This window comes from Hylobates moloch, unplaced genomic scaffold (assembly GCF_009828535.3).
Source record: "Hylobates moloch isolate HMO894 unplaced genomic scaffold, HMol_V3 SCAFFOLD_5, whole genome shotgun sequence".
NCBI lineage: Eukaryota > Metazoa > Chordata > Mammalia > Primates > Hylobatidae > Hylobates > Hylobates moloch.
The window spans coordinates 142386716-142399238 of record NW_026652280.1 but is presented as its reverse complement, the minus strand read 5'-3'; the positions used below and the strand labels follow the sequence as shown (position 1 = coordinate 142399238).

The window sequence follows — 12523 nt, the reverse complement described above, 5'->3', positions numbered from 1 at the left end:
AGCTGGGACTACAGGCGCCCGCCACCACGCCCGGCTAATTTTTTGTATTTTTAGTAGAGACGGGGTTTCACCGTGGTCTCGATCTCCTGACCTCGTGATCCGCCCGCCTCGGCCTCCCAAAGTGCTGGGATTACAAGCGTGAGCCACCGCGCCCGGCCTAAAGACATATTGTTTAGCTTTATTCCTTTTTCTCTATATAAAACATTCATTCTCTTACCTTCATCCTTTTCAAAGGATTATTCAACTCTCGCTGGAATGAAGCTGCTCTTCCTGAAAGGAAGGTCTGAAAGGCAACAGCTAACAAATTTTCATACTTTTCAAGTAGTGCTTTATCTTCAGGAGGATAAATTCGTCTACAACAAAATCAGATAAACCAATTTTTTAAAAAGAAGCTGTCGTAGCTCAATAGTTAATATCAACTCCATAGATAATCCTTGACCACCTATTCTATACTAGTCACATTGCCAGGTATAAGCATTTCTATACTGATTAGTGCAAAATAATATTAAATATTAAACCTCCAGACAGAAAACTGATAACTGGCCTAATAGATTCACTTAGTAACTTTCTAATGTGAGTATTTGCTGACTGGGCACTAATTGATGAAATTCTTTCAAAACTTTAATGATTGCACAAAAGTATTTTTAGAACTTCATGAAGATTTTCAGTCTATTCATTAATAGTGGCACAAATCCACAAATAAAGTTTATCTAGAGAATTAGCATTAAACAATGCAGTTCCAGAAGGTACAGTGTAAGGGTTTAGTTGGGGGGAAATGGTTGAGGAAGAATGGTGATTGGGCAAATTGGAGAAATATTGAACTTTATAGGAGAGTGTTTAGGTAATAAGGGATACTGCAGGAGTTTTTTACTTAGTATGGTTACTGAAGTATACAAAAATGTAGACAGTGGTTCTGATCATCTCTTTTGTAGTGATGGAATTTGCCTCTCTAGTAGAGAGAAGTGGGTAGAAGTAGAGTGGGAGGAATGTGTTCTCATCACTACTGTTGTTGGTGTTAAGGCCATGAAAGAACACCTTACCATGAGTGCAAGAATGCCCTCACACATTCCTTTATCCTGCTCAGGCAATGTCAAAAGTTGGAAAGTGGGCAATCTTTCCAAGAACACAATGAGCTGGGTGGGGTAGGGGGGTTTGAATCTGTCAAGAGTGATATTGTGGAAGGGTTCCAGTTTAACACAGCCCACATCCCTCTCCACTGTCTCATACTTAACTCCTTCAAACATTTTCATTATTTTCCTAGTTCCTGAAAAAGTACAGTAACCACCATGGATTGGCAGGAAGAATACCAATAGACCTGAATTCTGATTTTTTTTAAAAGACCACATTATAACTAAATATAGTCACAGGATAACAGCAGGTTAAAAAGACCTCCTACAACCACCCAGAGAATGGCTAGCAGGAGCACTGTCAAGGCTGAACCATCTCCTTGCTGACTACCTTTCTTTCTGAAAGACAGTAAGCAAAAAGCACTTGCTTGGAATGAAAGAAAAATGCTTAAAATAAGCACACAAGATTAAAACATGAAGAATCATTGCTTTGATACTTCATTTTTTCAATCTATACAAAAATAGCAGCACAGTTACCTATAATTCCCCATATGTCGATTTTCATGTTCTTCTCGTGAGATCTGCTTTCGTACTTGAGCGAGTCTCTCTTTCTGGAAATGAGAAAAATTTTACAAATAAAATCTGACAAGTGAATTATGCAATTTAAATTGTGGGTACTTTCTTAAAACTTTCATACCAGCTCTTCTTTCCGCCTCTCCAACTGGTGTCTCTGCTGTTCCCAGTCTGAGGAGCCTGGTAAGAGCCTTTTAATTGAATTTTGACCATAGAGCCTTCTTTGAGCCTCAGCTTTTTGTTTGGCCAAGTTTCTCCTTTTGTCACTGGTCCTAAAATATAAAACATAAGACCATATTCTAGAACTCGAACAAGTTCTGATCTTATCCCTGTGAGGAGAATTTGCAGAACAGGACACATAGTGAAGCTCAGAATCAATGTTTATTAAACTTATATATTCACTTACATTATATTCATCTAACCATACCTCAAATATGGCACTCTGGCAATAGATATGGTAAACAAAAATTCTGAAGATACAGAGACAAAATGGAAACAGTGCATGTTTTAGAGGATCAGAGAGACCTAGTTTCACATTTTGCCCCAACAATTTACCACTATACAATCTTGGGCTGGTCAATCAACTGCCTAGTTTGGATATAGTTTCCCCATCTAAAATGTCAGCAATACTGTTTCCTCCTTGAGTTCTTACAAGATTAATTTGTGGTAACATTAATAGGTACTTAATATGTAATGGTTCTCTTCTCCTTCTTCAACCCAATTCCATTTATACTGACCACTCTTTAATACATTTTCATTTCTGACCGAAATCCCAGCCTAACAATCATCATTTATTTGAAAACATCTGCATAGTCCTTCTCGTTTTTTACTCAATTATGAAAATTTACTTATAACTCTCTGATTTTTAAGGAAAAGTCCTGTTTTGGGATTATTTTCCTCTAAACCACTTTCTCTCTCTTCCCTGCCACGTAGCTGGTGAGATAACACAAGCCCGAGCATTTTTCTCTCCAGCCCCTCCAACTCAAACTCTACCATACCATCATTGAAAGACCTAGCAGGAACAGGGTGTACTCCAGGAAAAAAGGAAAAGCAAGGCCGATTCTGCCCTCACCTTTAGGGGAAACAAACAAACAAACAAAAACAGAAAACAAAAACAAAACAGAAAGTTCTATCCTTAAGCTTACATTTCCATGCTTCTATTGTCATTAGGCTGGTAGGGCCCAAATAAGAGTGTAAACCAAAGGAAAAGAGACAAGAAGGCCATTTGGCTAGCTTCCAGTGCAGAGGTAAGAGAAGTGCTTACGTTTACATATTGCCTCATTTAATTCATCATGAGATTGCATTAAGAATATGAGTCCAAGGCCCTAAACAATAAAGAGTGTTCTTTTGCCTCAAGTATGTACCATCACAACTTGACATGTTAGGAAACTGATCCATTCTCTTTCATGACAACATTCAGGCTTGAGTGGCAAGAGGTCAACAGGTGGTCAGGTAAAAGGAATAATTTGAGAAAATAAATAAACACATCCAGAAAACTGCAAGTCATTCAGGATTACTGGAGCTCTGGGTGAATGCAACTCAGCTTCTCACATGGGCTTGAATACTAGGTTATTGAGCCTCAAATTTAACTTTACACAATGAAGGAGGACATAATTTTTTTTTTTTTTTGAGATGGAGTCTCGCTCCGTTGCCCAGGCTGGAGTGCAGTGGCGTGATCTTGACTCACTGCAAGCTCCACCTCCCGGGGTTCACGCCATTCTCCTGCCTCAGCCTCCCGAGTAGCTGGGACTACAGGCGCCCACCACCTTGCCCAGCTAATTTTTTGTATTTTTAGTAGAGACGGGGTTTCACCATGTTAGCCAGGATGGTCTCGATCTCCTGACCTCGTGATCCGCCTGCCTCGGCCTCCCAAAGTGCTGGGATTACAGGCGTGAGCCACCACGCCCGGCCGACATAAATTTTTTAAAAGAGGGCATAATTATATTTGCATACGTTAAAGATTACACTCTTGGTAGTATATACAGTGGCTTAGAAGTAGATGAGAAAAGAAGCAGGAAGTTAAGATGAGATGCTATTTCATTAACAAATATAAAGTATGAGGGCTTGGAACAGGGGGAGCAACAAAGGGATTAGAGAAAAAGGGTAAGTTTAGAGTAATATTTTGGAGGAAGAATGGATATGCTCTGGTGACTAATTCAATATGAAGAATAAGAAAGAGAGATGAACTTGTGATGACACCAAGACTTCTGATTTTAGTGAGTCCACTGGCATTTTCAATGATGAATACAAATTTGGCTCTGAGTTTCCCTAATTAAGGGTAAAGGAAATGCCATGGTTTAGGTAACTCTTTAAATTTTGATTTTTTTTTCATTTTATTATATCTAGAGCAATCATTTTATCATTCTATCATATATCAATGAATATATTATCATATATCCATTTAAAATGGATAAAATTTGTCCGTTTTATCTAGAATGATCATTTCTATATAGCATTCAGTTTAAAAGAAAAAGAAGACAGGAAAAGGAAATAGAAATGAAAGGAGGAATAGAGAGGAACAAAGACTAAACAATCCACAAGAGAAAAAAATAGAGGAAGCAAAAAAAAGGAATGAAAAATTAAGAAGAAGCGAAAAGAAAGAAAGATGATATGATGAGTATTCTATGAAAGAAATAAACATAGATCTATATGAATATCTACAGCAAACAAAACACTCATAGACAAGGATACTTATACACAGTTTGAACACACACAAAGAAGAATAACAAAAATAAGCACACAGAAGTTCCTTCAGACACATTAAGAAACAAAGAAAATCCAACTACCCTGAGACATTTTTTTGTATAAAGGAACGTTCCCACTTTCTGGCCTTTAGGAATATTGTCATTCTAAAAACTATTTGCATTTCTATGAATATTCACAGGCATAAATCAGCACTAATGACTCTCAGTACTTACATCACAGGCCAGAATAAAAATCTAACCAAAGCCCAAAAAGATCACCATTCATTTAGCATTTTAATTAGCATTTTCCATTCAACTATATCCATACACTGACCTAAGCAATTTAGTTTACCACTTTCTTGAGTCTTTTCCACTACTTATTACCCTATAATTCCATCCAAGGGATTTCTCTGATCACTTGCTTCACGTGCTGTATACTCCAGGAATGTAGAACCACTAGAAGTTCTATGAGCTTGTTTTGCTTTGTCTCACTTCATCTTTCTACAAGTAGTTGAATGGAATGCCCTCCCCATACCGTTGTCTTCCAACTCAAATTTTATTTAGTACTCACTATTTGTTAATTCCAGATATGGCCCTGGGGATACAAAGAGAACCTGACAGGGTCATTACCCTCAAGGAGCTGACCAAATAAAGGAAGTGGGAGCAATGGCATATAAACAAAAACACAGGGTATGATGAGTACTATTTGAAATGTGGGGGGAAGTATGATGATAGCACAAAGGAGTAAGTAAACCATTTTGCCTCAGCAAAGGCTTCAAATAGAATGTCAGGCTTGAGCTAGGTTTTATGAATGTGCCGACAAAATATGTGGTATTCATATACATACAATAGAATGTTATTCGGCCTTAAAAAGGAGGAAATTCTGACACATGATGCAACATTGAAGAACTTGAAAACATTATCCCAGTTACTTTAAGCCAGTAACAAAGGGACAAATACATATGATTCCACTCTTATGAGATACCGAGAGTAGGACACTCAAATTCATAGAGACACAAAATACAGTGATGGTTTCCAGGGACTGGGGAGAGGGAGGAATGCGGAATTAGTGTTTAATGGGTACACAGTTTCACTTTTGCAGGATTAGAAGAGTTCCGAAGATGGATGGTGGTGTTAGTTGCACAACAATGTGAAGTACTTGATGTCACTGAATTATACACCTAAAAATGGTTAAAATGGTAAATACTATGTTAAGTGTATTTTACCACAATTTAAAAAAATCAGTTGGCATTCACCAAAAAGACAAAGGTGAACAAATATTAAATGAGAACAAGTGCAAAGCTACAGAAATTTGAAACTGTACCACAAAAGAGTTCTTAGAAAAGTCATTTCCAAGGCAAAGGAAAAAGAACAAGAAACGATCAGGTTGGAAAGAGATGTTAAGGGCCAGCTCAAAAAGTGCCTTGTATATAATATAAATATCAAAAAGTGCCTTGTACATAATTCTAAGGAGTTTAAACTTTATCTGACAATGTGGAAACAATCTGATCAGAGTGTCAGAGCTTATAAATCTCTCTTCTGATACTGGCATCCCTCAGGGTTCTGTCCCTGCCCTTCTTCTCAAAACACAGTCCGACTGTGTGATCTCGTCCATTAGGTTCAAGGGCAATCTATACATGAATATCAATCAAATAGATATCTCTGTCTCCTGGGGCCCTGTATATCAAATTTTCCAGTTAACATTGTCTCAAAGCATCCCAAAATTAGCATGTTTGAAACTGAATCATCTTTTTCTTTCTATCTTCCCCCATTACTTTTCTAAGCCTCTTTCTCACCTATAATCTTCATCCCAATGAATGGCACATCATCAGACAAGTCATCCAACCCAGAAGCCTAGGAATCGTAGGAGGCACTGAATTCCCAGTACCTATTGCAGTGGTAGTGGACTCGAAATAAATGGTTGTTGAATGATTTGCAGAACAACAGAATGGAAGATGCAAAATGGGATGGAGGTTAGTGCTGGAAGCAGGAAGGAAGCCAATAAAATAGCCCAGGAGAAAGATAAGAAGTTTTCAACCTTGGAGAGGAGATGGAGAAATAAAGTGATAGTCAGAAATTTGACAGGATTCAGTAGATTCATAATAAAGTTAAGTATAACTCCCAGCTTTCTAGCCTGGACTTTCAGCTGAATCGTTTTGCCATTAACCTTAGCAAAGCAAAATGGATAATTACATTGTATTGTACTTATCTATGAGCATATATATCTCCCTTTTAACAACTGAGCTACTTAAGGTGGGGAAATTTTATTCATTTTTGTATCTCTAGCTTCTAGCAAATCATAGGCTCTTTAAAAATGTCCAGTAGGCCGGGCACGGTGGCTTACACCTGTAATCTCAGCACTTTGGGAGGCCAAGGCGGGTGGATCACCTGAGATCAGGAGTTCAAGACCAGCCTGCTCAACATGGCGAAACCCCGTCTCTACTAAAAATACAAAAATTAGCCGGGAGTGCTGGCAGGCGCCTGTAATCCCAGCTACTCAGGAGGCTGAGACAGGAGAATCGCTTGAACCTGGGAGGTGGAGGTTACAGTGAACCAAGAGTGTGCCATTGCACTCCAGGCTTTTTTGGGACTCTCTCAAAAAAAAAAAAAAATCCAGTAAATATATATGAGTGATTAGGTTTAACCTTTGTGGGTTGGAGGTATTTGACATTGTTAGCAGAGAAAAAAAATAATAAACCCAAGAGGAACATGATCGAAGGAGAAAATAATTCAACTTTGGCAATATTGAATTTAAGTGTTAACAGAACACTATCCATTCATTCATTTATTTATTTACTTACTCACTCACTCACTCACTACATGTTTATCGAGTATCTATTGGACCAGGGCATCCAGGGTACGTGGTCAGCAGAGAGCTGCAAATGCTGGACTAGAGCTCCAGAGTGGGGCAAATCTAGTGCGAGGTACTCCAATCTATATTGCTACATACATGTTACACTCAAAAATGATGCCACAAAAGGGAGTAAGACTGACACAGGAGAAAAGAGGGCTGAGGCAAGAACACAGTGAGAAAACAACAGGTAGGGAGCAGAAAGTAAGAGAAATCATAAGAGAAGACTAAGGAATGCTCAAAGTTAAGTAAACTCAGAGACTAGTGTCAGAGAAGGCCAGTGAGGCTAAATGTTCAATAGTAGGGTAGCATTAAATGCTCATGCTGCAAGCCTGTAGCCCATGAATTAGTCGTAAATAAGGGACAGATAGGCAATTTAACTTAATTTAATTTAATCTAATTAACAAGTATTTCAGACCCAAGGGCTCATGGGATTGTGAATGTCTTTTCTAGGTTCTATTTTAATGATTGTAATAGAATACTTATGGAGGAAAAAGATTCTTCTTATTAACCCAGTAACACCATCACAGAATGACTGGATTTTCCTTTTATTAGAGAAAAAAGAACTTTTACTTGTTCTACATATAACCCTTTTCATGTTTTCTTGTCTCTGAGGACCCCAAGCCTAATGTTTTAAAAAATCATTTGAATCTGTACTCAAATTGCATTCTGTCATCCAAGTAAAAAAAAAGGATCAATTCTGATGTCCTCCATGTGAAATTCTGTTTTCACAGCAGTTGTGACGGAATATCCTGAACAATTTATATTCTTCCGAATTTCCTTGAGACTAAAAGCATATGTTTACAAAATGAACCTGAAGGTCATACTATAAGCAAAGCACTGTACTAAGCACTGTGAAGCATGTAAAAGTATGTACTCTTCAACTTCAAGGAGCTTAAATCTAATTGAAAAGAAAAACCAGCTGTGCCCAGGTAAAACACCACAGAGGATAAGAGAGTAAACAAAGTGATAAGCCATATACTATGCAGACAAAAATTCCTTCTAGAGCTCCAAGAAAGGAAAGATTCATTTTGGTCAAAAGGAAGACTTCATAATAAAAGATGGGATTTGAGTCACAGGCAATAAGGAAAGGCATTCAGAGTAGAGAACAGAATAAATAATCAGTGAGAATGGGCAAGCTATGTGGGAAAAATAATGAGGCAATCAGCCTAACTAAAACAGTTTGGGTTGGAGAGAAACAGGAAATAAGATAGAACAGCTAAGGTTAAGTTATATTAGAAGCTTAGGCTTCTGTTGGTAAACAGAACTCTATTTAGGTTCTTGAGCAGAAAGATAACATAATGAAAGGAAGATCATTCCCAATAGTCTGATTAAAATTAATGTAAGTAGGGGATTTCTGGATTCACAGAACAATTCGTTCTGTCCAAAATTAAAGCACTCCATATGAAAATTAATTCTATTTAATAAATAGACAAGAATTTTCCTAGTGTTCTTAGTTCCTGCTTAAGTTACTGTGATGTTCCCAGTGAAACTCAAGTCTAACACATGCACCCATGGAGCTCTCCACCCAGCTGGAGGAAGAAGGCACTTCTGAAACATAAGCCTCATTAGCATATGCTCCAAACGTTAAGAACTGTGCTAAATTCTCTGTGGAACAACACTAAGATAAAGAAAATGAATTTCTACTTTCCCTTAGTTTTAGGTCTAGAAATTTCTGACTGCTTAAACTATAATACATACCTCACTTTTAAAAACACCAAAAACACCCCAGATAATGTCCTGAATTGATAGCATAAATGGCAAAGTCAAAAGACATGCACACACAACAAAAAAACTAAACACAAGGCTTATTTAAATAATAATAGGAAACTTTCATGCAAAAAACATGTATAGGCATATTGTTTGGAAACATCTTAAATTTTAAAATTGCTTGGAAGCATACCATAACTCTGCTAGAACTCTTGAATGATAAATAAATTGAAATCATAAAATCACTGAGCTTAAATCACCTCAGAGGCCCTTTAATCCAATACTCTAAGCTCTGTTGGAACACTTCTAATAACACGTAACTCACTATTTCAGGAAGTGTTTCAGTCAAACATCTAAAAAATTCATTTTGTAATGAGCCAAAAGCTTTTCCCACATAACAGCATTTCACATATTTGAATCCCACGATCATGTACACTGCAACCAGCCCTACATCCCTACTAGCCAAGTCTTTTCTCAAATTTTACTTGCCTCTCTAAATGGAAAAGTTAACTCTCACTGAACAAATGCATCTCTTTTTTATTTACATAGGGAGCATGATGTAATGGGAAGACCTCTGGAGAGAAAGTTAGAAAATCCATGTTTGAGATTTTTTTTAATTTCTTGAATGAACTCTTTGTGCTTTAGTTTCTTCTTATAAGATGAGGAAGATAATCTAGAGGGTCTCTTAAAGTACTTACCAATTTAATCTTGTACTCTATATTAAATAATTATACCTACATTGAAATTTAACCTCATTTACTGCAGGTACAGACTGTTGCCTGGGAAGCAGGAAAAGCAGTATACAGGAGTAGGGGGGAAAGATTTTTTTTTTTAACTATATGAGTTTAAAGAATAGATGGAATCAAGAAATGAAAAATACAAAATGGATGGAACCAAGAAATGAAAAATACAAAATGGATGGAATCAAGAAACGAAAATTACAAAATATAAAAATAAAAAATACTATTCTGAAAAGCCAATTTTATGTACAAATGATTAATCTATGTCAAATGTGGAGATAAATGTCCAAAAGATAGAGAAAATCTTTTACCTTACCTTATGTTTAGCAGCTTCAACGCATTTAGCAGCACTCCCCTTTTCACATCATAGTCTATTTTCTGATCAGTTCCAAAGCTTGGGGCTCGGTTAATCTGAAATTTACAAAGAAGACAATATTGGAAGGTGAATAAATATTCAATACATACTTGTTAATCCAATGTGGGATCTCTAGCCAGTAGAACAACTCTACAATAAACCGCAAAGCTTTACATGGTAGACGGCCCAGTTGTTATTGCCACATCTCCATTCCGCATCACCCTAGGTCAACAAATTGCAAGGGACTGACTATTAGCACCATCTCCTTCCCACGGCTGCCTTAGTTCAGGAGCTTTACTGTCAGTATAAGCTGGCCTCTCCCTCCATTCCACTCTCTCCATTACCCCATGCAATTTAGGTTTTTTAAGTTTAGGAAAGTTAAAAGTGATTTAGCCTAACAAAAAGGAAACAGTGATATTCATGTTACCAACACAGTAATAATTATATCAACACAGTAATAATTATATACATCTATATATTTAAAATATGGAAACCATCAGTGCTCCCTTTTCACTGCCTCGGATCTTCAGGAATCCATTAAGATGAAAAATAAAAGAGCTGGAGTGTTTGTTTTTGTCTTTGTTGAGTCTTGTTACTATTGTCATTGTTATAAAAATATAACTGGAATAGCTGATGTTTAAGAACATTTCTTAATCAGTTAAATCAGTTGGTTAGAACACTGCTGAGTTCAACACAACAGCTTAGCTTCTTGACCACCAACTAATCCCTTAGGCTATCTCAAATATATGTATGTATGCTACTAGTCACAGTTATACACACCTGTCACCACAAGAGACAAAACAATTGAAAGCATGCATTCCACAACTTGCACCTGAAGAAATATCACATTATAATCAAGAAATTACCCAGGAATCCAACATCTTTAATTGGAAATGTGTCACAGGTTCACCTCAGAAAAATAAGTAAAAAGAAGGAAAACAAATAACAAAAGATTACCTGTAATCCCACTACTTAACACTTAAGTGTCGTGTTAACCGTTTGGTAGATAGTATTCCAGATATTGTCTATGTATACATATTTAAAATATTCATTTTACCTTCCAAATGCATGTCTATACTAACCATACTTTATTTTACATTCCAAGCTTTTCTCTTAATAATGTATCATGAAAATCTTTCATCATGCCATCATTTTGATGGACGCATGGTACTCCTTTTAGAGAGATACGCCATGTTGTATTTTGATTGGTTTGTTGATTTCTGATTTAGAAGGTGATGGACACATTCCTTTATTTGTGATATAGTCTCAAGGAGAAGGAAATAGCTTGAAAACAGCAATAACATCCATTTATTATAGGTCAATTTGAGAAAGGGAGTTTGTTAATCTATTACGAAAGCGCTAAGCATTTCCTTTTACAAGCGCAAAGAAAATGTAAAGTAATATATTTTATGGGAGAAAAGTTTCAACCATACTAATTCAAATTTCTGGAGTTTATAATACAATTAATGACAGCGTTGCCACTATATGTGACATGGTTATAAAATAAACCAGACATTAAAGAACTGATGAGTCAGTGGTACACCGGAATGTTACCTGTCTTTATAGAATTCCTCAGAGTTTCCATTCCAAATTTCAGTGTGGAACTGTGCCAGGCATATCCCTCCTCCAGGATGGTACTGAAGCCATCTCAGATCTCAATCTCTCTCTCTCTCCTTACCTATTTCAAATTTTTCCCTCTACTATAAGATAAATTGGTCTGTGAAGAGGTATACCCACACAAGATAAACTATTAATAATACGTGGAAAGGCAGGAAACCTTTTTCAGTTTAGGTTTTCATTCAGGGTTGTTCTTGGTTTTTTTTTTTTTTAAGTTTTATGAGAAAGGTAAAGAAAAAAATAAAAGAAAAACCACAGATGGCTGACAGAAGAAACTAAAAATTAGTGTTCCACCCAGCCAAAATTCTCCTTTATAATGAGATGATTTATTTGGTTCTCATTTCCTACCCCAATTCTAAAACAGACAAAACATAGATGTTAAAGTCTCAAAATTCAACAGCTTGTAAATGCATTAAAAAATGAAAATTATTATAAAATATATTAAATTAGTAAACACTATTTTCAACTGTCCTAAAAAGTTTTATCAAAACAAACAATCACTTTTTCCACAAATTAAAGTATCCATAATAGCTTCTGTGCTCCTAAGTTAGTGCTGTTCCCTCTGCGTCACAGCCTTTCCCCACCCCTGCTTTATCTCTCTCAGCCCCCAGCCCCTACCCCACCCTTCTGCAGCCCTACAAACTTTGCTCAGGTGTTTCTTCTGCAAAGATTTTTTTTAACTCTCCAATACACACAGGTACACAGAGATATTAATCATGCTATTGTTTTTGTCATTTCCCTTTTACCTACTAATATTTATAACTATTACCATAAAATGCACATCTGAATAATGGCTACACCAGGGCAAGTATTCTGTCTTCTTGTATCCCCACCACCTAACACAATGACTATAACTTACTAGGTTCCTGTTTAAGAGTACTTAAACTATTGGTGGTATCTTCATACTCCACCCAATTTCCATGTTT

The 12523-nt window shown here is 36.6% G+C and overlaps 1 protein-coding gene across 1 annotated transcript in view; it reads right to left on the bottom strand.

Moving 5' to 3' along the window:
* Positions 1-12523, bottom strand: part of TTLL7 (tubulin tyrosine ligase like 7) — a 134449-nt gene that overhangs the window by 51906 nt on the left and 70020 nt on the right. Inside the window, exons 10-13 of the mRNA XM_032151572.2 lie at positions 9942-10036; positions 1765-1912; positions 1605-1678; positions 218-353 (exon numbers count right to left, since the gene is read on the bottom strand). Of these exons, the coding sequence (XP_032007463.1) occupies positions 218-353; positions 1605-1678; positions 1765-1912; positions 9942-10036 (453 nt within the window). The remainder of the gene's footprint in view (positions 1-217; positions 354-1604; positions 1679-1764; positions 1913-9941; positions 10037-12523) is intronic.